The sequence below is a fragment of the Vulpes vulpes genome, unplaced genomic scaffold (assembly GCF_048418805.1).
Source record: "Vulpes vulpes isolate BD-2025 unplaced genomic scaffold, VulVul3 u000000899, whole genome shotgun sequence".
Lineage (NCBI taxonomy): Eukaryota > Metazoa > Chordata > Mammalia > Carnivora > Canidae > Vulpes > Vulpes vulpes.
In genome coordinates, this window is record NW_027325780.1 from 2,061,149 (window position 1) to 2,088,534 (window position 27,386).

The window sequence follows — 27,386 nt, forward strand, 5'->3', positions numbered from 1 at the left end:
TGGTGGGACTTGAGTCTGGAACATTGAAACAGTGATAAGATGCAGGGAAGACCGCCACTTTATACCCTACTGGAGTCAATCACAATTCTTGAAATTGTGTAAGATAAATATGTCATACCCCAATATTGCCCAAATATACTGGCTAAATTTTAATTCACTCATTCATTAATTCAACAAACATTTAGTAAGAGCAAAGGTTTGAGAGAAAAAAGGGGGTGGTCAACAGTATTAAATATTAGTAGACCTAGTAAAATAAGGATATGTAAGTAACTTTTGGATTTAGCAAAATAAAAGTCATTGTTGATTTGGTTAAGAGTCATTGCAGTAGGAGAAAAGTAGGAAGTAGAAAACCAATTGGAAAATATCAAGAAGAGAGTGGGATGGTTCTGGATATGGGGACAGGAGTATCAAATAGGGGATAGCAGGAATATGTACTAATTTTAAAAATCACAGCCTGTTCTATAGAAAATCATAGCATAGCAGCTACATATACAGCCAACTGATCAGCTCCATGGAGATGAGAAAATCCATATCCTAGAGGGAATACCACACACAAAAGAAAAATCAGTTCCTGAACTGATTAGAGAAGAAGCATGTGTGTTTGGGTGAGGATGAGAATTTAATGCTTGATATGTTATGAGGTAAGAATCTGGCATATCTTAAAATTATCAAATTGGGATTTAGCAAGAGAAAGGAATTTCTAAAATAGAAGTCCTCTGAGGATACTCACCTACAAAGTACTCACTTCCTTCCCATCTATGGCATATTCCAGATACTTCCCCAAAATCCATCCTCCCCTTCTTCTAGTTAACAAACTTTTACCTGAGCCAGCTAGAGACTCTATTCCCAGTCTCTCATGCAACAGATGGAGCCATATAGCCAATTTCTTGCCAAATATAAGCACAAATGATGTGTTTAATTTCTGTATCATATCACTTGCTTAAAATGAAGTTCCTTACCCTCTATTTCTCTGTTTTCCTCTTCCCATGGGCTAGAATATTGATGAGGAGCTGAGGAGTTTTGGCTCAGCAACAACCCAGTGCATCAGAAGAAGACAGAAGGAATCTGCATCTCTGAATGGTCACAGAGAGCCCTGGACTGCCCACATACTGCCACCCCATATGTGACAGAAAAACTAAACTTCTATCTTCTTTGAGTTTCTGTACATTGGGGGTCATTTTGTAAGAAAATCTTAAACTATACACAATCTTAACCAAACTCACAGAGCTTGCCAATCTTAGGACAATCAGCTCCCTTCAGGAGAGGTAAACATGAGTCAAACTGTACTTCTATTCCCCAAGTGGTCACAGATAAGGACATAGCCGACGTTGGTTCATGTGAATGTGGCAGATGGAAAGGCCTTACCTTGCCATCCATGTACTCCAGCCACTGAAGCCCCAGGTTGGTAACAATTCTAGGAGTGCCATCATCTACCGGGAGGATATCTATTTGGAAATGCTGAGGTGCTGCTGTCATAACCTGGCAGGGAAGCCCAAAGAGAAAAGTCATCATTCCCAGACATTTGAACTAGGCCAGGTGCACGACCTACAAAGCTGGAACCCCTGAAACCTGTTGGCACTTCAGAATGGACAACTGTGCCCGTTCCCATTGCTTATCACCCCTGGCATGAGGCACAGAGAATGCTTTGATTGATAACGTGGGGACCATATGAGAAGAAGAGCATGAAACAAGTGGCATTTTTCTGCAATTTCATCTGCTATGGAAGTTGACTTTCCCACACCCATGCATTCCTTAGTTGGGTTCAATATTGCCCTGAGGTCAAACAGCAAACAGTATTTTCCTTTCAATAACTCTTGTTAAAATTGTCATAAGAGGTGGACTACACTTATCATTAACATGTTAATGTCAAAGTCTCCAGGTGGGATTCTGGCAGGTGTGGGAAGATTCATGGCGGGATATTTTCCCCCCTTTTTCTGAGAAAGAACAGTCCTTATGGGGGAAAGGGGCACAGGACATCAAGAAAGAATAAAAGCATTTGGGGGAATAGTGAAAAGAAGCTGGTCTATGATTTCATTCTCACGCAGATGCATGTCCACATACGCACTCTGCATAGAAGGTGGGTCCAATCCAGAACCTGTCTCTGGGAGGATAAGGCACGCCAGCACGCAGGGCAGTAAGATGCCAGCTTTTCAATCTTCTGCAATCCTTCTAAATAATTCTCATTTCAAAAATAAATACAGTTCCTCTTGAAACCTACTATGACCTTTTATGTTTATCAGAGAGATAGCCCTCTTGCTGATTCATCCTGAATCTCTTTGCTCTTCTGAAAGTCAAATGAAGTGGGGGAGCAGCTATAGTTTGGAAGAGGAAAAGCAATGATCTGCTAGGTGGTAATGCAGCGCAGACACCAAATTGGCAGGAAACCTCAAGAGCCGTCTCACTGACACCTGGGCCAAGGGAGAATGATCTTCGCACAGATTGTCTCTAAAGGATGCGGGTGGATCTTTCTTCCAGGAAAAGAATCATTCCCGTTCATCATCAGAGTAAGAAAGGATGCCACAGGACTGAGGAGCTGCCCCTTCTGTCCTCCTGAAATACAGTAGGGTGTGATCACGTCGCTCAGTAACACTGCTTCTGATGCGTGAGATGTAGGCGTGTCCTCCAGCCTACCTTTCACCACAGCTGCCATTATTCCCAGGGGAGGGTTATGTTCCTGCTGGAGCCCTGGCTGAAGAATGAACGACTGAGGAAAAGTGGCAGGGAGGGGAGTGGAGAGGACATCTGAGAGTTTCTTCCAGACACCTGAACATTAGAACGGAACAATTCTCTCTAGGGAAGTAAAGCTTAACAACTGCAGGACCTCAAGAGAACACCTTTACCTCTCTCATATGCTGGTCTTAAAGCGATGACTGTGATGATGATATTATAGCCACAGTTTATTTGATATTTCCTATGTTCTCCGTGTAAGGTACTGGGCCAACTGCTTTATGTACATCATAAGGGCAGATATCCCCATTTTACAAACATTTCGGCTAGTAAGTGTCAGAGCCAGAATTTAAATCAGTGTTTTTTAGAGGCAAAAGCCATACTCTTAACCGGGCTATTCCTTATGAGATTGAGAAACTCTGGGTGGTTAAGGGGACATATAAAAGGGAAAGACAATCTAGAATTGTATGAGATCAGATATTAGAATCAGATGGAAGAAAGATAAAAGGAGTCAGTGGTGGACAGAAAGGAAAAGAAAAATAATGACAGTAATAGTAACAATCACTATCATCACCCTTTATTGTGCTTGCTATTTGCCAACAATGTTACCCACTTTACGGGGATTACCTCCTTTGATCCTTAGACTAACTGAAGCTGGTAATTATTACTGTACCCACTTTACAGATGAAAAGCTGAGGCTTAGAGAAGTTAAGTAATTAGCCCAAGGCCAATCAGTGACAGAATAAGAACAATGCTATTCTTGGCTGGAAAATGCCATGTTCTGCCTTTGGACAAGCTCTGGTACACTTTGCCTCCCTCTCCACTGTCTTTACCCCTTACCTCTTTTCCTCCTTCCTCAATGATAAAGAAGGGATTTGTCCTGTCAGCCACGGTGAAGGTAAACCGGTCTCTGAGAGAGTTGCTGCCATCATGGCTGTAGCTGACGCGGTTCTGGTAAATGTCTTCCATGGTGAAGGTGGAAATGTGCCGGGAATGCTGCCCACTGCTGGTTCGCTCGATGGTACCATGGCGTGGGGGCTGCACTATGGTGAATGTGACAGACTTGGCCTGTTGAGGAGGTAAAACAGAAACGAGATTTGTTTTGCTTTTTTAGTAGATTATTTATTTGAAAGTAGGGGAGGGGCAGAGGGAGAGAATCTTCAAGCAGACTGCCTGCTGAGCGCAGAGCCCCACACTGGGCTCTATCCCATGACTCATGAGTTCGTGACCTGAGCCGAAACCAAGAATCAGAGGTTTTACCAACTTAGCACCAGACGACCCAAATCATATTTGTGAGTGATGGCTAACAGGTGGCCAAGGGTAGCCAAACCTAAAGATGTTTATAAAATAAGGATTGCATTTTCTTTATAGATACCAAAAATAAAACTAAGGAGAGAAACTATATTGGTTACTACAATTGAACTTATGTTCTGGTGCCTTTGGTGTCAGATTAAGATATTTAAATTTGTCTCTTAAGGGTCATAGGGGAAAACTTGAATTTTTAACCTCTACCAGGATGAGAGGAGCTAAACCTTTTAAAACTATTCATTTCTTTCCCAACGCTTCCCCGCAACTTTCCCAAAATTCTCATATAGAGATTACAAATGCCTCAGACCAGAAGCTAATTTCCCATTTCTAATTGTGGCTTCTAGGTGACACATAGAAGGAAAAATAAAATGCAGAAAACCCTATTCAAGACCTTCCAGTGATTTTCCACCAACTTAGAATAAAATGCAAAGGCCTGACTTGGGCCAACAAGGCCCTCTGTGAACTGGTCCCAGGGTTCCTCTCTGGCTGTATTCTTTCTTCCTGTTTGCTCACTGGGTTCCAGCCTCTTCACTTCTTTGTTGTAACTCGAAGGTTCCAAGCACATTTTACCATAGGGCCTTTGCACTTCTGGTTCTTTTGCTCAAAGAGTGACTTTTATGGATAAATGCATAGCTTGTTCTTCCACTTCATGATATATCTGCTCAAATATCAGCTCCTCAGTGAAGACTTCCCTGACCACTCCATCTAAAATAACATACCCTTCAATCTCTATCTCCTTTATCTTGCTTTATTTTTTTAAATTCATAGCACTTATCATATCTAACATGATATCATACATCCTTTCTTCATTGTCTGTCCCCCTAACCAAAGGCTGAAAACTCCCTAAGCCTAGGACTTTGTTTTGTTTACAGCCTTGTCTTTAGCATCTAGAGCAGAGGGGGGCACTTATTAGGTAATCAATATTTTTGAGGATAAATGAAAGTAGAAATGCTGGCAGAGGGAAGGGTATACAAAGAACTAATTAACAAATCCTATGGTACCCTTTAATGAGAGCTAAATCATGCCCGAATGTTACGTACTTTAATCTGAAAGCATCATGAGGATAAGAGTTTAGTCTCTACATGCCCTGTTTTACTGAATAAAGCCGAGTTCTTTGAGGATGCTCAAATTGCGATATTTAATTGTCATTCAGAGAAGTCTGAATGAAGGTGGTAAATGATAGGAAAAATGAATAGGTGCCCCAAATCCTTGTTCACTATAATAAGGAAGAGTAAAAAATTGGCTAAAATATCATCTATTTAATTTTCTATGAATTAGGATTAAAAAAATCAGCATTACAGTTACATGTAATCAGGGTAGAGAGAGGATATATTTAGGAGTTCAGAAAGGGTTTAAAAAGAATTTTATCTCAAATATATCAGTTTCTCTTTTCCAGAAGGCCACAGTATCTTCTGATTTTTAGTCCTTCAAGGATGCTTGCATTAAACTTACAACTCTGCCCTACCCTCAGGACACATAGTCACAAAGCAACAGATCAGCCTCTCATTCAGCCCGAGAACCCAGGGGAATGCTCTTACCTCTGTGTCTGCATCCACCGCCTTGAGCTCAAACTCTGTGATGGTCTTCCTCACACCCTCCTGTACCCGCATCCCCAAGCTCTGCACGACAGGCAGTGAATCATCCACAGGGCGAATGGTGATATGGAAAGTCTGAGTCACCTAAATGGCAGAAAGTGCAGGTGGGACACCAGTCCCCAGCGCCCACCCAAGTAGATGCTACTTTTCCTTTCACCCATTCCTGGCATGACTGACTGACCAGGAATCCAAAGTGGTTTCCCTCTGGAAATAGCCCCAGGGGCTGTCAGAAGCCACCACTATCCTTGGTTAAGAGCAGGGCAAAATGAAGCTTGCATAACTGCTTTGCACACTCCATTCAAAGAAGACTGTATTGAATCAGTACCTGTTCACTGAGGGAATGGAGTGCCTTGCCTACCTCACTGATTCCATCTGAGAGTGTAAAGCTGAAGGCATCTGAATGTTTCTCGGTTTCACTGGAATGGATATACTGAATGTTTTGTGAAATCAGGTCAGCTTGAGTAAAGGAACGAATCTGGATACCTAGCAAAAGGGGAAGAGAGAACCAGAAAAAGGATGTCAAAATGCTAGCCATACTTCTAATGCTAGAGAAATGCCATACTGTCACCAGAGTCCTTTGTTTAACTCTTACAGCATTTATGCCCTTCTCTTTGAGACCTTGTGTTAGAGTCGTTTGTGTATTTTTTTTTCCTACAACAGCATATGTTCTGTGAGAGCACATGTTAACTTAATTATCTGGCTTCTGCTTTGTGCCAAGCCAAAAGCAAGTGCTCAATAAATGTTCCTCTCCTATCTCTGAGGGTTTATGGATACAGGTCAAATCTGTGAAAGGTAGGGTCATAGCCTTGGTCTCCAAACTCCTCTCTCTTAAGTTTTATACTCCTCCATAGCCTCATAGTCCTTCCTGAAAACCTGCCTTATTTTTAAATATTGTGTGATGGTTTCGCTTTTGAACACTGGAGTCATAGGGCTTGGCTACACATAAGCTTTTTTTCTGTGATTGGTGAGCCTGGCATCCATGATTTCATTGGTATTCTTCAAGGTTCCTTTCCAACTCTCTGGTCCACGATTTTCTGGCTTCTCATATACCACTTTAGCCAGGCTGGCAGTGACAAAACTTACTGCATGACTTTGGGGTTGTGGCATCATTCTATCTCAACTCTTAAATGACCTAAAAAACCAGTATCCTTTAGTAACATGATATAAATGAAACACATTAATTTTTTTCAGACTTGTTTTAAAACTAAAAAAAAAAAAACCCTAAAGTTATTTTAGATAGTCAACACATCCCACAAATAACATCTTATGTTTTAAACGTCGTACAATATTTAGTAGAACAGCCCAGATTTCTTGCTTCTATCTTAGAAGCTCATCCTCTGATGCCAGCCAAGACTGAAACAAAACCCTATCTTTTAGTCCCTCAGCACAAATACCCTCTTTCTGATTCTCAGTGTTGGGCTATTAATCCATCACATCTAGTCCTTTGGTTTGGTCCTGAAATTCAATTGCTGCTTCCTGGGATTTATTATCATTGTTAATCCTGGCAAAACCAGTTTGGCTTTTCAGTAAAAAACAAAAACAAGAAAAACAAAACAAAAAAACAAAGAGATTCTACTTTGACTTTTACATTTAACGGTGACATCCATATTACTGTTCTCTTTTTTTTAAAATAAATTAACCTACATGGTTTACATTTCCAACTCTCTTTAGCATTTGAGATTTGTTACCTAGATACAACAGCCTCCTGGCTACTGGGGCATTATTATTATTATTTTTTTTTTGATGAGGCATTTTAGATTTCTGTGCTTGGTACATCAGCTATTGACAGGCAAAAAATGTAGCCTCCTGTCTTATCGCTTTGTCTTGTGGCTCTAGACAGAAATCCATACCATTCTTTAAAAATTTAATAACTTCAGACCAGCTGCACTGACAAATTTAACCATCTGTCTCTCTGCTGTGAATCCATCCTCACAGCTCATGGGGAAATACTTGTCCGGATACTCACAATCAACTGGTCACCTAATTCACTGGTCCCTTTATATGAGTCTTTAGTCTGAGAGTAATTAAGAAAGGTGATAGATTTTTCCTTCTTGGAAAAAAAGGTTTGGAATAGATTTTTTTTAACATTTCTTATTGAGAGGAAATTGACATATAATAAATTGCACATATTTAAAGTATACAATTTTATAGGCTTTGGCACACCCATGAAATTATCACTTTAACCAAAATACTAAACATGTCCATCACTCTAAAAGTTTCCTGACACTCTATAATCCTTCCATTCTTCCCTTTTTTTTGTCCCCTACCCTATCCCAAAGAAACAAATCAATTAGTTTTTGTAACTATAGACTACCTGGATTTTTTTCTATTTTTTTTTCATAATTAGAATCATAGAATATAGACTATTTTATGCATGGTTTCTTTCACTTAGCATAATTATTTGGGACTCATCCATATTACAGATGTATCAATAATTTATTATTTTTTACTGCTGAGTAATATTCTATTGCATGGATATATCATAGTTTCTCCATTCACCTGTTAATGGACATTTAGGTTATTTCTAGTTTTCTGCTATTGCAAATAATGCTGCTATGATCATTTGTACACAAGTCTTGGTATAGGCATAAATTTTTATTCTTCTTGGGTAAATCTCTTAAGAGTGGAATGTTGGGAATATATGTTAGGTACCTGCTTAATTTTTTAGGATACTGCCAAACCAAGTGGATTTTTAATATATTTTATATGTTTATATTTTATATTTCCACTAGCAGCATATGAGAGCTCTAGGCTTGATCTTAAAAGCCACTCCAATCTAGCAAACATTGAACACCTACCATGTGCAGAACACTGTTTCAGGCTTGCTTATATATATTAAGTTTTATCCTTTAACAATTCTGGGAGGTGAAGGTTGGCATATTACTTCCATTTTTCTAGATTATGACACGAGTAAAATTAGAAAAGCAGTGTGACCCACCCAAGGTCTCAGACAGCCAATAAGATGGCAATAGTGGGGCTGGAACTCAAGGTTGTCTAACTTCAAAGTTTATGCTTGCTAGGAATACTTTTTGTACAACTCATCAATCTTTTCAGGGTAGGCAAGGAGCCTCTTGAATTTTACCATTATGCTTTAATTTTTTTTCAATATAAAAGTAATACATGTCCATTAAAGAAAATGTGAAAAACTATAGAAAAGTAGTAAGGAATCACAAAAGCCATTCATGGATCTACTCCTGAAATATCATCATTATATTTTTAATGGAATCATTTCTTCTAGAATACTTTTTTGGCTATAATATTTTTCCCATCAGAAATACTGATTTTGATGGGGTATTTAATATTACTTAAGTGATGTCCTCCTCACTTAGTGCCAGAGGGTAACAAGGTGCAGCTAGAACATAAGCTTCAAGAGGACAGGATTTTTGTTGTTTCTTCTCTACTGCGCACCTAAAATAGTGCCTGGAACATAACAGATACTCAAAACATGCTTGGTGGGCAGCCCTGGTGGCTCAGCGGTTTAGCGCTGCCTTCAGCCCAGGGCCTGATCCTGGAGACCGGGGATCGGGTCCCCGCGTGGGCTCCCTGCATGGAGCCTGCTTCTCCCTCTGCCTGCGTCTCTGTCTCTCTGTGTCTCTCATGAATAAATAATAAAATAAAATCTTTAACAACAACAACAACAACAACAAAACCACGGTTGGTGAATGAATTCAGTTCATCCACTATAATCACTACCTAAGAGGTCGTACTGAGTGCAGATTTTCCATCTCTATACACGTTAAAAAATTCTAGCTTTTGCTAATTGGGTATTGGAAGGCTTAAGCTACTCACCATCAAGGTGGTGTTTCTAACAATATATTGTCCTTACTGACTGTCATAGCAGGTAGTTACTGTTTGAAATATCTTGAAGGAGTTTAATCCCATCAAAGGTGTTTTCAGTTACCAACCTGCAGGCTCAACTACATATCTGGCAGCATTACAGAGACCCACATTAACCCTGTCAGTTTTTCCAATTCCCCTGGAAGGCCAGCACATTAGATAAAGTTCAGTCTGGGTGAGGGAAGTGTGCAGGAATAAAGCATCTTTGAAGAAACTGCCTTCCTAACAGGATGTTGGGTGATTGCCTTGGCCTTCCTGCTTTCTGCAGAGCCGTAGATGGCACCATGCCTGCTGCCAGGCTGTGGGGGACTCTCAGCTTTTCCTCAAAGCCTCCTGATAGGGAATGAATTGTGCTCTGCTGCCACCCCATCCCTCGCCCCCAATTCATATGCTGAAGTATTAACCCTCAGTACCTCACAGTGTGACCTCACTTGGAAACAGGATCACTGCATATGAAAGTAGTTAAGATGTAGTCATTAGAGTAGGCCCTAATCCAATCTAATTAATGTCCTTATAAAAGGGGAAAGTTTGTCACAGATACACACATACATGGAGCACACCGTGCTATGACAGCCATCTCTATAAAGTCAAGGAGAGAGGCCAGGGACAGATTCTCCCTCACAGCCCTCAGAGGGAATCTCAACCCTGCTGACACCATGATCTTGGACTTCCAGCCCCAGATCTGTGAGAAAATCCATTTCCTTGGATAAGTTGCTCAGTCTCATATATCCCTGCTCTTGGGAGAACCCAAAGTAAAGCAGTGGGAGCATCCTATTTGGCTGGTGTCAGAATCCTGAGAAAGGCAGACAGAAAGGAAACCAAGGAATACCTCTGCTAAAGCATCATCTCTGGGAAGTCTTTCCTGACTCCCACACCTCTCTCAGGTAGACCTCACCGTGTTGTGCAGTGGTGACTCCCACCATCCTGTCATGTTGCTATCTCAGCTAAGGAAACACATTTGCACATGTTTGTTTACATGTGCCCCACTTCCAAAACAAATCTTCTGGAGCAGCTACTCAGGGAATGTTTGGTGAAGGTGAGAACCACTTCTGTGCTAGAGATTGCTATACTTCTTCCTGACTTTAAAAAACACAACCTCTGACTGGTAGCTAATTGGATGCCCAAGGAGGGCCTACAATTCTCAGCCACTTCACAGCTTTTTCTGACTACTCTCTTGCCACTGGGATGTGATCAAAATTGCTATGTGTTCTTCCAGTAATACTCCTACGATAGAAGTGGATGTAGGCTTCCCTGGCCTTTGTCCCTTATTGCTGGCTGGGGAATGACAGCAATTACAGAAGTCACCTTGGACCATAGATGGGAGCCTCATGCTGAGGATCACTGAGCTACTTTCAGCCATCTGGGGCCACCTGCCTCTGGATTTTTCTGTGAGAAAATGAACTTCTTGTTTAAGGCGCTGCAATTTGGGATCTCTTTGTTTCAGAAGCTTAGCTTCGATCTTAATAATATAACTCCTTACTCTGATTTCACAAGAAAAAAAGGGTCTTCAGGGCCCTGACATGAGGATGTGACCCCTTAACCATGAAAAGGGCACACCCTGGGCCCAGGCTCTCCTGCTACTTTCCCTACAGGCCGCAGGCTCCCAACTGTCTTCTGCACAGTTTGCATAGGCATATGGCTCCTTGTACCTCCTCAGGGGAAGAAAATAGATCTTCAAACCTTTTCTGTGTATCTAAAAACAACAATCAGTTACGATCCACTGACCAAGACAGACAATAAGAGAATGAATCCACTTCAGAGTTAACCAGGCAGAGGATATGTGCAAGCGCTAGGTGGAAACTGATCATTCAAGAGGCAAAATCAGTCCCATAATAGCTCTGTGCCTGTACAAGACACTGGCCTAGAAGTTTGCTTTGCTCTTTTTGGAGAGCACAGACCAGCCCACCCTGGCTCCTGGTAGCCCCATCCTCACTGAAGCAAAGGGATGACGTGTGGGTGCTTCTCTCTCAGCTGTGCCAGCTGCCTTAAGAGAGAAATGCAAGATATCAACCTGCATTTCCCCTGAAGGGACATTTTTCACATCTAAAAAGAATCAAGTTCATGAAAATATTCTCACTTAGGGCAGACAGGGAAGGCGAGAATTCTGGCAAAATGCAACAGAAAGGACACACAGAATAGAGTTGGAGGTACAGCAGGGGCAGGGCATCCTTGCTCCATTAGCAGTGGGGGGGCCCCAACAGTAAAGGGGAGAGGACTGGATCCTCAGATCTGGGTCATTGAGAGTTGCTAGAAACAGGTGGACCGAGAAAAACTGGTGCAGGTGTGAGTTAAGCGGGTAAGAGAAGTTAAGCCTAGTGGAGAAGGCAGGCGAAGGTAGTATTCCAGGGAAAGGGAGCCCTCCCTCTATTTTTGGAGGGTGCCTTCCCAAGATAAGGGAGAAACGTGATCACCTATGAGTCTCTCTCCCTAAGCAGCACCGGCTCTGTCTTGGCAGCCAGAATTTAAGCCCAGTGAAGGCTGACACTGTAACAACAGAAAAGGAGTAACTGAAGCAGCCTCACACTGAACTCTAAACACAGCCCATGATCAAAGAAGAGTGAGGGCTGGGATTTACCAGCAGCTAGGCAACTGACCGTGCTGTGCATGAGGCTCCACACTCTGAAAGTTCTGATAGCCTGGATGCAACTGTCCAACACAGCAGCCAAGAGTCTGCCCTTTCATCTTTGGAGAGACACAATGAGCAACCTGACCGAACTCTGGCAGAAGCAATTAGCTCATGAATTAGTTATCGAGTATCTCATGCAGCCAAGGTCTTAGGAGTGCTGATCTGCATTCTTCCCCAGGAACATCAAGACAAAAGGGCAGGTCATTTGCTCCATTTGCATTAGGGATTTTGGTCAATCTCTCCATCTTTCCCCACATGCTTGCACCAAACACTCACAAGACTTTCCCAGGGATGCCTGGGTGGCTCAGCGGTTTAGTGCCTGCCTTTGGCCCAGGGCGTGATCCTGGAGTCCCGGGATCGAGTCCTGCGTCGGGATCCTGGCATGGAGCCTGCTTCTCCCTCGCCTGTGTCTCTGCGCGTCTCTCTCTCTCTCTCTCTCTCTCTATCATGAATACATAAATAAAAATCTTAAAAAAAAAAGACTTCCCCCTCTCTTCCATCACCATCACCTAGTCCGCCTCCCCCTCTGCCAGACTATCCTCCACCTCTCCAAGCTCACCTCCCCATAGATCTTCCCTCTTATTCACCCTGCCACAGACATACAGTCTTGCTGCCCCTGGAATGGAATGTTCCAGGCTGATCCCACCTCAGGATGTTTACACTCACTCATCCCTCTGTCTGGAATGCCCTTTCCTTATAACGTCAGTTGGCTCCCTCATTCTCCTCAGACCCATTGCTAAATGCCATCTTAAATTAGGGAGTTCTTCCCTTACCCCCTTGGTCCCTGCACCCTGGAATGCTCTTATTTCTCCCCTAAAAGACTCATAACCAATGACATATATTTGCTTCCTATGTGCTTATGGTCTGACTCCCTATATTAGAGAGTGAGCAGAATCAGGGTAAGCATGTTCCCTCTTTTGTTAACCCCCTGGTTGAATGAATGAAGGATCTGCAACTTGAAATCCAGAGGCTTTCAGTGACAGTCTGAATCTCCTAAATCTGCAAACCATCGCTCCCTCTATGATGTACAAAACAAAGACAACTCTACCTTCAGACTGTTAATTCAGCAAATATCTTCAGTGCCTCAATCCATTCAGCTGCCAAGTTCTATAGGTTCTCCCCCTGAAATTCATTCCTCCCTCCCTCCGCCTCACTCTTCCACCAATTATTGTTTATGGAATACAGTTTACTAGATGCCAGGTATGATCTCTTACATGGTTCTCATCTTCCTCTTCCCACTTCACTCCTTGGATGAAGCCTCACTACCTATTACTGGGGCAAATGTGAGACTTCCGACCCATGGTCACTGCCTCCTCTCTCTTTCCTTCAATCCATGTGGTGGACACTAGATGCATGTCACTTTCCTTCCCTGCTCAGAATTCTGCAGTGCCTATCCATCACCTATTGAATTACATAGGGATTATGTATCTTGGCTTTGAAGACCCTCCATAAAATCTCAATCTACCCATGAGCCATATCAGCCCCTATTTTCAGAATATATGCTATAGCTCAACTGACCCACTCATTATTCTTTGAATATGCACACATGCTGAAAAAAATGTCCATCTCTGGAAAAAAAAAAAAAACCACCATTACTGTCTGCCCAAACTCTGCCTTCTAAGGGCACATTTAAATGCCACCTCTGTGAACCTTCCTGCCCACTGCAGCTTCTCCCATTTTTGAACTTTTATGACACCTGGTTTATACAGTTCTTAAAAAACCTGCCATATTCTTCTCTAATATATGATTATATGCAGAAGTTCCTTATCTCATCCAATAGAGCACACTAGGGGTGAGAATGGGATCTCCTTCATCTTTTCCCCGCCCCCCCACCAACAGCAGCTAAACTAAAATTTTGCCCAATACATATGCTCACTTGCGATTCCCTGAATTACATTTTTAAACACAGCACATCATACCGTGCCAGGTGGTCAGACTTTAGAAGAACGTGGTAGAGTGTTGGCCCTAAAGGAATTGACAATCCAATTATGGAAAAGCATTTTATGCTTACATAAAATTGTAATTGTTTAGTTTTCAGCAAGGAATTATTGAGCATCTACTGTTTGCCAAACACAAGGCAGTATATAATGGTCAAGGTAAGTAATGCAAAAAATAAATACTAATCAAGGCAGATTCCCAACACTTTCTAAATTCCAACTTTTGGTTTGATGAAGCGGGGGATGATAGGCTTACCAGGTGATGCTGCATGTTCCAGGTGGCCCAGCTCAGGCTGTCTAGTGATTCTATAGATTAATTCTGTAGGCTTGCTCTCCTGGTCAGTGGCAGAGAGCTCCAGAGTGGTGATTTTCTCCACTGAATTCTCATCCAAGATTAACCCTTTGTTGGTGGTGATGATTGGTGGGGAGGTGTCTTCTGAAAATATCAGAAATGTGATTTGAAAGAGGATCCTTTCTGCCTCCCTTCTTCAATTCTGGGCCTGGTGCCCAGGAGTAAAACCAGAATAATCCTTAGTCCTGTCATTCAGAGAGTGTACCAAGGAGCTAGAGCTTCACACAACAGAGGGGATAGGATTCCAGATTCCCATGTAGCTGAGTAAAGGAAAGACTCCAGCCTCAAGGTAAGCACAGGGTACACTATATAACTTCAGCCCTATTGTAATATTTTTAGAAACCCAATGACCCCTTACCTAAAACACTGATGGAAAATGACTGGCCAATCAGTGTGTTGCCTTCTCCATCGACCACATCAAATTTAAAAGCAAAGCTCCCACCAGATTCTCCTTTCCTGTGGCTGTATTCTACTTGGCCTGTAAAAAAAGGACAAGAAGATCAAGATTCACTACTAGTGCTTTCTGGCCTTATTTCTGAAGTGGCAGATGGGAATCTGATTGGTATTCACATCAATGAATCAATTAACACCTTCCTCACTTTGACATTGCTTTAAACATTTTTAATCTAGAGTTTTCAATTCCTCCCTTTCTCCTCCCCACTACTGACTTCCTCATAATCAAAAACACTCTCATGGTAAAATCATCCCAAATAGCACTGCATATGGTTGAGGCTCAGCTTTTGTGAAAGACTCTATGGAAGTCTTAGGAGTAACCACATGGAAAATGTGCAGCAATGGCACCCACATTATTGGCTATATACCCATGTCATAGGGCCAAGGACATGGAGCTGTGGTCCCATATTCTCCCAGAGCTCATCATTCCCATTTCCCAGCATAGCTTTCAGTCATTTTTGAGAGAACACTGAATATAACCAAGCAGCAAATTAAACAACTCTTCACAGAAGTCAAAAGGATCCAAAGGGAGAAGTGTAAAATCAACATCACTTCCAGGTACCTCGCAATGTAAATATAGCCAGACATCTGGGAAGAGGTACTTGGTCTCATCTTTACAAGAGACACTGAGGCAAGGAATAATTAATGAATTACTATCCCTTTGTCTATTCCACCCCCTTTGGAAAAGCACAGACAGGTTCAGGAGAATCTAGCTGCTACCCATTTTGAGTGTTAGTGCATGGAAAAGACCCTTATTTCTGCTCCTCGGGGGCTTATTTCCACCCTAAATGGAATTGCACATCATCTCGTGACCTTGGGTTACTTTTTCTCCCCCATTATGTAACTTTTTTTCCCTTTCTTACCCCTGAAAGAACTGTAACTACGTAGCATTTAACATTTATGCTTTTACATTACATCAGCATTTCCTGGAGGAGGGATGAGCTATGTAATCTCCCCCAGGCAGCTCCGATTTATGCCCTTCCATTTTGCTTAGTTCATTAACTCGTGCTCTTTGGGGAGCTAAAAAGAGATATAAATTGTTCACCTCAGGCAGGCATAATTTTCACCTTAATCCATCCCAATTCATTTCTTTTTCCTTTTCTCTCTCACACACACTTTTTAGCATCATAGCAAGTCAAAATGATTTTTTTCCCTCTGTAATGGCCCCAAATTTCATCAATGCTATGCCAAAGCATGAACACTTTTTGGCCAAGAAGGATAGTTTTTAAACAAAAAAAAATGAGGAGACAAGAAAGAATAAATGAAACTATAACTCAGCTCTTTTTCAAAACAAAGAGTGCAGTTTACTGCCATAAGCTATGAGGCATTTAACTCCCATTTACTACTGTGGGTGGACTTTATAGAAGTCTGGGCATGCAGAAGAGAGCTAGCTGACCTTGGCTAACGTCAGCCTGGGTAAAACTCCAGACGGGGCCTTTAACGGAGATTTGCTCCAGGTTGTCATGCTTTACCATCTGCAGGCGCCCTGCTCCAGGATCTTCCCTCATGATGTACATCACCTGGTGGTCATCTGAATCAGTGTCTGTCACTCTCAAATGCTGTTCTGTGATGCGTGCTACAGACCCTGGAAGAGAGTGGGGGGGGAGTAGGTCATTGCCCATCATTGTCTCTGAATAGGATGTCAAGTGATTTTAAGAGACTAGAGACTAAGTGATCACACATTACACATTGCCTGGGTTTCAGTGAATACTGCGTGCTTGTCCTTCTCGGTTTCCAGCTGCATAAATTTTAATTTCCCTAAATGAAACCATCCCAACTTTTCAATTTGTTAATCCTCTCTTGAATTTCTATCTGAGCCCTTTTCTCTGCTGATCCATTTTCACTTTCCCTATGCACACTCTACTCCTGTGGCCTATTAGTTACCCCTCCCTAGATCTATGTAATAATTCCTAGATCTTTGGTGAGACCTGCTTAGACCTAACTTATTTACTGTCTTAAGGTTAACTAAGTCATAAGCAACAGCTCTACATAAACTTACAAATATATCTTGTTGTCTTCTCAAACCAAATAGTTAAAATCAGTGTTTATAGGATTACAAAACAGGGAGCTCTGAGTGCTGGACCCTGTAAGTTTATGCAGGTGTTGGGGATGGAGGCAAGCCACTGGCAACCAGCAAACACCTCTTCTCGGAGCCTTGCCCCTTGCTTTCCCATCCAGCTATTTTCTCACATTAAAAAATAGTACGTTCTGATAAAATGGATGCTAGTCATTCATGTGTAGTACATTCTGGTGTTCGGCTGGGCCTGGGCATACTGTGTGTTCTTGTTGGGTGATGCCAACAATGCAAGGCCTAATTATGCTTTCCCCAGGCCATTCTCAGCTAGGAGCACTGAGGGATAAGGTGATATCCTCCTCCGGAACAAAGACCAGTCTTGCTTATTGTTACTGTAACAGGGGAGTTTCCCAAACTCAGTGTTCCTCTTCTGTAATGCATCCCATTGCATGGGAAGGCATCCATCAGGGCCTTCTGTGCCACCCCCACCAGACTTGGAGTGCAGAGGGAAACAATGCAAACTTACTGATGGCAATGCTGCCAGTTGTGCTGTAACAGAGTATTTTTGTTTCCGACCAAGGAGTCTCATGTCTTCTATCATAGGCTAACTTACTGGCTTGTAAATATGGTAAAGTTAAATCTCAGATTTAATTATTGGGACTTTTGGGAATCTCCAAATTTTCAAATACCACTATGGTATATATTTTTCATTACAAAATACATGTGACACTAAGAGTAGATAAATAAATAGGACCAAGTGGGATGCAGATGTTTTGATGGGCAAAAGGCCCACTCCCCAATTAAGTAACTCCCTACTGCAAATTGACTTTAAGATTGACACTTGTTGCAGGTCCTTCAGTGATGCTTACACGTAGGCAAACTTGCAAATGTTATACCCTAGGATACTGTATCTAGTGAATCATAATTATTTTTATAATCTCTTTTAGTGTATGATAGCTTCCCAATTGTCCCCCATGCCTCCTTCCCACTTTTTTTTTGTTTTTTAAAATAAATATCTTAAAAATTCTGTTGGATTTCTTTTGTTGTTATGGTTTTGTGTTTTTTGTTTTTCTATGGGGTTGGCTGGGCAATGACCACGTTCTAAGAATCCTGATCCTATGAGTAGCTGGATAAATTAAGGTTTTGAGGACCCTGGAAGTACTACACACTCTTCTCAAATTCACAGACATGGGCATCTGGTCCAAAGAATTTAAGAGATTTATATTAGTCACTCACAGTTCTTAGTGTCCTTAAAATAATAGCTCTTGGGGCAGCTGGGAGGCTCAGTGGTTAAGTGTTTGCCTTTGGCTCAGGTTGTGATCCAGGGTCCTGGAATAGAGTCCTGCATCGGGCTCCCCACAAGGAGCCTGCTTCTTCTCCCTCTGCCCATGTTTCTGCCTCTCTCTCTGGGTCTCTCATGAATAAATAAATAAAATCTTTGAAAACAAAAACAAAAACAACACAATAGCTCTCCCCACCTCCAGTCTAAGTTCTGAATGCCTATTTCAATATCCTCCCACAGAGCTAACATGTACACTGACCAAGAGGAAATAAGGACAGAGGGACCACAGCCACTCTCTTCTATTCCTGTGTGATACCTGCTGAGAGCCGTAGGCCTTGGTTTATAGCCAAGTGGGGGGTGCCACTTGTAGGCAGCTCTATGTATATCTCCATCCTCCCTGTGTCCATGTGGAAGCCATCCGTGAGGGAGAACCGGAACTCATCCACTGCCACTCCAGGACCACCAGGCATGTACCCGACCAGCCCAGCCAGGATGTCCTGGTAGGTGAAGGAGGAGCCCTGAGTCAAAACCCTCCCATTCTCCAGAGGCTCAGAAGCAGTTTGCCTCCAGAGCAGATGGCCTGAGGGAGAAAGTAAAGAAAAACAAAGAAACAATAGTAGAATAAATATGGCACCAAAACATTGCCTGATTTTTGTCAATTAGCATGAGCCTGGGTTAAATGTACACCACCTCGGAGGCTCTTGGTGACACACACATAAATGATCAACAACTCAGAATTTTCTATGGAAGCACACGGTGCTGCCCTGTAGGCTCATTCACAAATAAAGAAGATAAAATCTAACCTTTCCTATTCAAAAATCTCTTAAGGAGACATAATGAATGTGGTGATATAGTGGCTTAGAAATCAAATCTCCCACCTTGAATTCAACCTCACTGCATTATCTAAAGCTTATTTTCCCCTACTACAAAATGAAAATAGCACTCTTCTCTTGCTGCCTTTCTTCTAGGGCATCTAGGATGGGGGAAGGGATTGTGTTTTAAATTCCCCTTTAAATTCAGAAAGACACTAGACATCTTTGTGTTGAGGCATATTTTTCTGTTTTCAAGGGTTGTATCATGATGGGACAGGTAAAGTGTTTCATTAAAGAAAGTGAAAGTGAAGGAAGGGAAAATAAAATGCAATGACCAACAATTTTCCATTAACCTTCATCAACAGTAACAACTTCATCTTTAAAAGACCAAGGATGTTATGACACACTAAGATACTACCTGGGAGATGAAAGTTCCAGAGGAATGGTACTTAGAAATAGATAAAAGATTCCCAAGGTGGTTTTTACCTCTGGTTTAATCAGGAAAAGTGCTTTTTGCAAAAGGATCAAGCTCATAAAGATATCTAGCACACCTCTAACCTGAAGTGAACACCTTGTGCAATTAATAACAAGGCTTCCATGTTGTTCCTTGCATGAGATGGCCCAGGATTATCAAGCAATGAAGCTTACTCTGAGAACAGGACTCTAAACCTATTCTGCCTTAGTTACAGAGGAAAACAAGAAAACAGCTGAAATTCAATTTCAGCGACACCAATTACCTCGGATTCAGGCTTTAAGAGCAACTGGTGACCCCAAAGAATATTGGCTAGCTGTAAATTTGGTTCTACCTTGATGCAAAGAATGGACTACGTTCAAGCAAAGTATAGGAATAATCAACAGAAATCTATGTGTTTATTCCAAAAACCCATCCAGCACCTCAATTAAGAAGCATGCCATAGCAGTTGTGTCCTACCGTGGTCAGGTTTTTTCGTCAATACAAAAACCAGCTCATTATCTGGAGTGTCCAGGTCTTGCAGGCTCAAAGAAGAATTGCTTATCACCACTCCTGAGCTTAGGTGTACACCGAGGGGCTGCAAGGTCATCCTGGGAGGCTCATCGTTCTTCCTCTGATTAAAGTTAAAATGTCAGGTCTCACACAGATATGGGTTTAAGAAGAAAGAAAATGCACCTTATGCAGCAAAAGTAACATTATCACACCAACTTTCACTATCAAAATTGTACTTAATGGGTCACCATCTTTAATTCCCCAGCAAAATACTTCACTTGAAAGTAGAGCAAGTCACAGAAGCAAAATGTCCCCTTGAAAAGAAACTGATGTTCTACAGAAATCTTCAAGATATTTTCCACAGGTTACAATGATCATGTTTTTCAATAAAAAATATGGATATGTGGTTAGAAAAGTATGAGTATATTTTGGGGATAAAAGAGCATATTATTTGATATCACAACTGTCTTAGAAAACCCCAAGAATATCACAGTACTATAGAGGACACAATATTTAAATGTATGGGTTTCTAAAGCTGTCTCCCTGACCCTGTGTCAGCACCCCATACCCTCTCTGAAGGGTGCTGAGGGTATTTTCCCAGGGCAGAAGGTATTCCATTCTGAGTTTTATCTTTTATCTCTCTCTCCCTGCATTGGTGGAGCAAGCTCTCTAGTTGCTCAAATGAGAATAAATACAGCATCAAGGAACATATTTTTTTGATGTTACAATTTAACAAATAAATGTATTAAAATGTAAGAAAAGGCAAGTATGCATGTAGAACTACATACAATAATTTCAGGGAAAAATAGGCATTTGTTAGTTTCCATCTAAATATGAGACTAACAGAGTTTCTCTGTCTGACCCACACAAACTGTTTTCCTACAGAATGAACACATTATACCCTGAAGTGGATATTCAGATTTCCACATCAGATCATCCCAAATGCCAGCCTTAATTCTACAAGTTTCCTAATGGTCCACATTATATTTTTAAATTGATCTCTAAAACTGAAGGTCAAATGCAATCGTCTTTGTTTTTGAGTTCATATAAAGTGATCTAATGGCGGGATATTGTTGTCAAAAGCCCACTTTTCCAACCTCAAAGTCTTTACCTCAATGGTGATATTGATGCTGTGGATTTCTGAGCGACTATTTCCATCACTTACATAAAAACTAAAAATGTCATGGGTGGGCTCAATGCTTTCATGAACACTCTGAAAGTAGTAAATGTAGTTTTCCAGGACATCTTGAATAGAGAATGATGCCTCTAGGTCACTTGTAGTTCCAGGGCCAAAATGATCACCTGCATCAACATCAAGAGAGAACTTTTACCTTCATCCATCAATTCCTTCTTACTAGGCTGAACTAGAAAACATGACAGCATTATCAGCAAAAGATAAAAGCACATGAGAGGGTAAAAATGGAGAATGGAAAGAACACGAGACTAGAAATGGACGACTTGTGGTTAAATCTGTTTACTGTTTAAATCAGTTAAAACTGTTTCTCATCTACACTTGGTAATACCTGCCCTGCTGTTTCCATAGGGAATCAAATGAGATAATATACACGAAAGCACTCAGAATGTTATTTTATATAGCAAGAATAAAAAAAAGAATCAGTGGTTGTTTTGTTAGAAATCTGTGATAAAGTAAGTCCTCACAAATCCAAGTATTCTCTACCTGAAGCTTTGGTCAATTTCAAAGCCACTCTGCCTAGCACATCCTGCAAGAGGAAGCCTCCTTCTCTATGTAAAAAAAGATTAACCATATACCTTTTTATCTAAGAAATATCTCATTAAGTATGTTTTCATTTGACCTCGGTTCCTTAAGGAAACCTCCCCATGGGTCAGTGCTCAGCACCTGGGATGGTACACCAGCGCTACTGTGATGCTTCAGGACCAATCACAGCTCAGGTGCCATTCAAGTACTGAGATGTACCATTCAGGTACCATTCAAAGCTCCAGAGATAGAGCTAGTCTGGTTAACTCACCTTTTCATCCCAACCCAACCAAGCACTGGAGAAGGCCAAGGAGAAGAGTAAACATTGTCTAAAGGATGGATGGCTTATCTCTTCCTTGGTCTGAGTCTCTAATTGATTGATTTTAAATGGTTACCACATTTTCTTCTAAAGAAAGGAGAAAAAGCAACCCCTGTGTCTTCAAACATCCCCTGGATACATATCAACAAAGAAAAATGTATATAGGGTATGTGAAAGCAACAAGGCTTTCTCTTTTTCTCTTCCATGGCCCGTTGCAAAGATCAGGTCATAAATCAAAAGGCTATTGACTTCCTGAATTGTAGACAGTGTCATTTTTTATTAACCTTCCAACAGAAAGACTAGGACTGAGAAATTTTTATTTATAATTTGAAGTAAGAATACAGGACAATTGTTTTTTCTTCAATAACGTGAATTTTTTTAAATAAATTAATTTTTTATTGGTGTTCAATTTACCAACATACAGAATAACACCCAGTGCTCATCCCATCAAGTGCCCCCCTCAGTGCCCATCACCCATTCACCCCCATCCCCCGGCCCCCTCCCCTTGCACCACCCGTAGTTCGTTTCCCCGAGTTAGGAGTCTTTTTCTTCTCCCTTCTCTTATATTCCCTTTCACTGTTATTTATATTCCCCAAATGAATGAGAACATACACTGTTTGTGCTTCTCCGATTGACTTACTTCACTCAGCATAATACCCTCATCCACATTGAAGCAAATGGTGGGTATTTGTCGTTTCTAATGGCTGAGTAATAACATGAATTTTCTTATATTTTACCCATCAGATTTGGTTCCTCTTGATACCAGAAGCATGGAGGAATCTAAGTGACATGTGATCTGACAATCTCTAGCACACACAGTTCGGTGTTTCCAGAAGGAAGTGCTATAATTCCTTCAAATTTTTATTTTCCCTTTACATTGCTTACTATAAATATGAGAAATGTGGCTTTTTTATTTGGGTCAGAAAGAGCCCAAGTAAACTAAATGATGCCTAAAAATATACTGAAATAGAGAAATGACTTATTTTCTGTCATTGGGAAACAAGGCATTCAACAAGTCAATCTGTCACTGAAGCTTTAAGCACCAGCCTTCCAGGTTTTAAAATTGCACCTTCTATTTTTTCATGTAAATCATTCTCATTAATGTGCTTCCTTGCCTTCTTAAGCAGAATATACTGTGGGCAAATTAAATAGTTCTTGAAGCATGCAGGCTATCATTATGAACATCTATTACTGTGTAGGGCTGGAACACGGTGATACATGCCCTCAAGGTAATCAAGGTGGGTCTGTTCTGTTTGTGCTAGTACTAAATGAATGTAGAGTCCATGCTGTTAGATTTTATACCTAACAATATAATTATTCTGTTTCTTCCGGTTTTGCTGGTAAGATGTTAAAGCTGCTTCTTGTAATGTTTTTAGAAAGGCGTCATGCTGATCTGCTGGATTCTGAATCTAGCTAGTTTCATATACACGAAACAGACTTGGTGCTGAACACCCATGGAACAGAGGCTGGAGTTCTTAAATTGTCTTGGGATAATTACTTGCACCTCCCTGCCCCTAGTCCCCTGAACATCTCTTCTTTACTTCCAGGCTCAGACTAATATACAGCAGTGGTGGTTCTCCAAATGTGGTCCTCGGGCCAGCAGTGGTGGCACCGCCTATGAGCTGGGGGTGGGGGTGGGGGAATGCAAATGCACAGGCCTCACCTAGCCTCTGTATACAGGAACTCTGGAGTTGCTGCTCAAGGAATTGTTTTCCCAAGCCCTCCAGGTGAGTCTTACACATTAAAGTTTGAGCATCACTTTTAGAGAGCTAGAGCTTCCAGAAATTTGACTTCTAGACCAGGGAAATACTCCTCTGCATGCATTCCAGGTTAACATCAAATCACATCAGGAAGGCTTAAAAAGAAACCACCTGAAGAGAAGTGTAGGGTGGGGGCCAGCTACCCTTTCATGACTTCCCACTTTTGCCCATGCTCTTCTCTCTGCCCACAGTGAGACTCTCACTAACCCTTCAAACTGCAACACAAATGTCCCATCCTCAGCCTTTCCTGCCTTCTCAGGCAAAATTGTTTTGCCCTATGTAATTTTTTCAGGGTTTGCCCCTTCCCTGTCCTAGCATTTCTTATTTATCATGATTTATTAGTCTTCCGACCTGTCTCCCATTCTGGGCAGGAGCTGTGTTTCACTCATCTTGACATCCTTTGTCTCTAGCGCAAACATTTGTTGAGATAAATCTGATTCAGCAATAAAGAAATCTGAGTGCACTCAATGAAAGGCAAGATGAGGGAAAGGACTCGAGAGTTTCTGGAGGAAAACATGGCCCCTGCTAAATGAATTTCTGGTGACCAGGCTCAGATCCCAGGCACCAAGCTGGCCACAAACACCTTCAGTCAAGAGCCTCTCTGTGGGAGCTGCTAGCTGCACACCAATTAGAGCCCAGCGCTGGCACTCAGGGATTTCACTGAGGAGGCAGCATCACAGTAACCTGCCAAGAGCTGTCTCAACTGCCAGTCACCATGGTCTCAGGGGGCCAGTGGACAGGACAGGCCTTCTCATCTCTCCTTCCCTGTGATAACCAGCAAGGGAAGTGGGGGTCCAGGCAGATGGTGCAGGGGGAGGGATGTGGAGAGGATCCCACAGGAAGGCAAGCATTTCAATTCATGTCATATCCATCGAAGGAGCTGAGCCATTAGCTGTGGCTCAGCTCAACTGCAGCTGACTCACCATGAAAGGACAGGCATTTTTATTTCCTTGACACTCGTTTCTGAGTGCAATCCATAAGCCCTGCCTTCCCCATTGCTGGCACTCCCCATCCCCTACCCTGCTTTATTTTTTCTCATAGCACTGATTTATCTCCTAATACCTTACACAATCTTCTCGTTTATTAGGCTTCTTATCTGTCTACCATCACCAGGATCTAAGGCAACGTGAAGGCTGGGGTTTCTATTTGTTCTGTTGACTGATATATCCCCAGTGCCTAAAAAAATGACACAGACAATATTCTGTAGATTTTTGAGTGAATGAAACCTTCCTTCTTCTCATTTCTTTGAAATGGAATAATTTCTCTTTAGTCCTCCGCATCAAAGTTTCCCTGGAGGTAGTTTCTTCCCCCGACCCTCCCCTCTTGCCAGGTCCGGAACAATTCTATAGCAAAGCTACTGCTGGTACCTGTTCCCATGTTCTCAATGCAGCCATATTTGGGCAGAGCGCTTAGCTTAATGATGGCATCTCCCTGGAGGTTGTCCTGATCATCAGCAGCAAAGAAATGGTGAAATGAGAGTGGGGCTCTCCCTCCCTCGTCAACCTAAGAAAGAAAAGATTGTACAGTCCTTGGGTGGTTTTGCACAGAACTGCAGTAAAAGAAGTGAATTAAAAAGTGCTGCCTGGGGTGACCTTCCAGCACCAATTCTACTCCTCTGAGGAGACAGATCCTCTACAGAGGAGATGAAGGATGTGCATGCTGCTGCTCTGAGAGGCAATCTTTCAGTGCCTCTCAAAGCTACATTCAGACACTAAGACTTCTGTGTCTCCCTTCAAAGTTGTGCTTCCTTCAATGATGGATCTGGTTATAAAGTAGCTCTGGCCCATTCTAATCACCCACCTCAGCACAGATGCTGTAGATGGTTGCCTTTATTCACTATCAACATTCAAAAGCCTGCAGCTCTAGGACGATCCATCCAAGTCCTCCCTAGGATACAGTGAGGGTGACTGTCCTATAGATGCTCCCACCCGGATGAAAGTCCCACTTCTCCTCTTATAGTATATATTGATAGGTGTGCAGGAAGAAAGGGATCACCATACCTGAAAGCCAGTGCTTATTTTAATATTGAAGGAGGGAAATAAATCAGTCTAAGTAAAAGCAGTTGCTTGAGCTAACTTTTTCCTTTAGGGCTCTGCTGTGTATGCTAACTCTGCAACCTGATCCCAGTGGTTTTTGCTGGCCTGGGGACATGACCAAGCCATTTCACTCTGAACAATTCTTGGCCAAATGGAGGAAGGTCAACAAGGTACAAAGTGGAAGGTCACTCTGACTCTGGGAATGGAGAAGGTCTAAATGGGTTCCCCAAGGTATGGAATACCAAAACCATTTGGAAACAACTCAGTTTTATGGATTTTCAGTTGCTTGACAAACCCAGAAAATCTCCTAAGTGTTTAGCATTGTGTATGTATGTAGAACAGGACAAGGAAATTGAATTAACTTGTAAGGAATCCCTATCATATGTTGGTACATACTGGGGGCTTTTAAATGGTATTTTGTTAATATCAGAGCAATCCTTTGGGTAACAGGAGTAGTTATATTTTAAAGATGAGGAAATTGAGGCTAAGAAAGATTGTATCATTGGTCCAGGGTCACTCAGCTAGTAAGTAACAGAACCAGCACTTGAACTCAGGTCTGGTAACCTTATAATCAGGATATATCATATGCCCCCCACCCTCCCCACCCTCAAGGTACTGTAAATAACATTTAAATGGTAAGTATTGACTTAAGAAGTGATTTGGGGACATTGTCCATATCCCCATATTTTAGTTCTTGCAAACATTAGATTTTTAACTCCTAAAAGATATATTCCATTTATAATTTAACTCCCACTACTATACACACCTAGTGTAGTATAAAAATACTATACACATCTAGCATTTATGTCTAGCATATAAATATTTTTGACTAAATAATGTAAATATATTTATTTGACCTTCTGCATATATTTTTTCTCATACTTTTTGAAAAATTCATGATTGAAAACCATGCATATCTTAGACCCTATTGCCTAGAAACTTTAGAGGAAGAACCTGGCAGTCGATTTGGGTAGAAATCCTATATTTCTGTAGAAATATTTACTGTAGAAATCAGTACAGACTCCAGCTCTCCATAGTACTCGCTGTTCATTGATCTGAGGATTCTTTACCGTGATAAGGTCAGCAAAAGCAATGACTGGAGGTGGATTCTCAACAGGAGTGATCATGATGGTAAACGTCTGATTGTCTAGATGGTTGTGGTCCGTATCGGAGACAGAGAAATGGAAGCCATCAGTAACCAGATTACCATCAGTCTCATACACAGCTGAGTACCTACACAGGTGAGGACAAGAATCAAATGAATGAGCTACATGACAAGCCAGATAAAATGGCTGCATCTTTGTTTAGAAATGGGGCAGTATATTCTTTCAAGGGAGCTACTGGTTAGTTGCTTAAATATTTTAATATAATTTGTTTAAAATTCTGTCAAGTAATATAAAGCGGTTATATACCTAATTTTCTGGTTGTTGATGTCTTCCATTGTGAAATTGGAAACCTCTGAGAGTTCTTCTACCTCCGGTCCTGACATTCTTAAGAGAGCACCATACATGGGCAGAGAACTTAACTGAATCCAGATCTCTGGGTCGGGGGAAGAATCATCCTAATCAGGCAAATATGAGGTAAGACATTATACACATTTTAGGAATAGTTAAAGATCACGGTTGCTTCCTTCTCAGCCAGCTGAAAAAGTCTCTTTCCCTTTGTAATAAAGCAACACCATTTCAAAGTGCATGAAAATCCCATTCT

At 41.6% G+C, this 27,386-nt stretch overlaps 1 protein-coding gene across 1 annotated transcript in view; it reads right to left on the reverse strand.

The window, feature by feature from the left end:
- The window catches only part of FRAS1 (Fraser extracellular matrix complex subunit 1), a 420,760-nt gene that overhangs the window by 69,737 nt on the left and 323,637 nt on the right, over nt 1-27,386 (reverse strand). The window contains exons 39-51 of the mRNA XM_072745521.1: nt 27,092-27,240; nt 26,750-26,912; nt 25,011-25,146; nt 20,959-21,149; nt 19,815-19,968; nt 18,388-18,651; nt 16,172-16,360; nt 14,681-14,800; nt 14,227-14,406; nt 5,929-6,053; nt 5,514-5,654; nt 3,508-3,735; nt 1,366-1,479 (exon numbers count right to left, since the gene is read on the reverse strand). Of these exons, the coding sequence (XP_072601622.1) occupies nt 1,366-1,479; nt 3,508-3,735; nt 5,514-5,654; nt 5,929-6,053; nt 14,227-14,406; nt 14,681-14,800; nt 16,172-16,360; nt 18,388-18,651; nt 19,815-19,968; nt 20,959-21,149; nt 25,011-25,146; nt 26,750-26,912; nt 27,092-27,240 (2,154 nt within the window). The remainder of the gene's footprint in view (nt 1-1,365; nt 1,480-3,507; nt 3,736-5,513; nt 5,655-5,928; nt 6,054-14,226; nt 14,407-14,680; nt 14,801-16,171; nt 16,361-18,387; nt 18,652-19,814; nt 19,969-20,958; nt 21,150-25,010; nt 25,147-26,749; nt 26,913-27,091; nt 27,241-27,386) is intronic.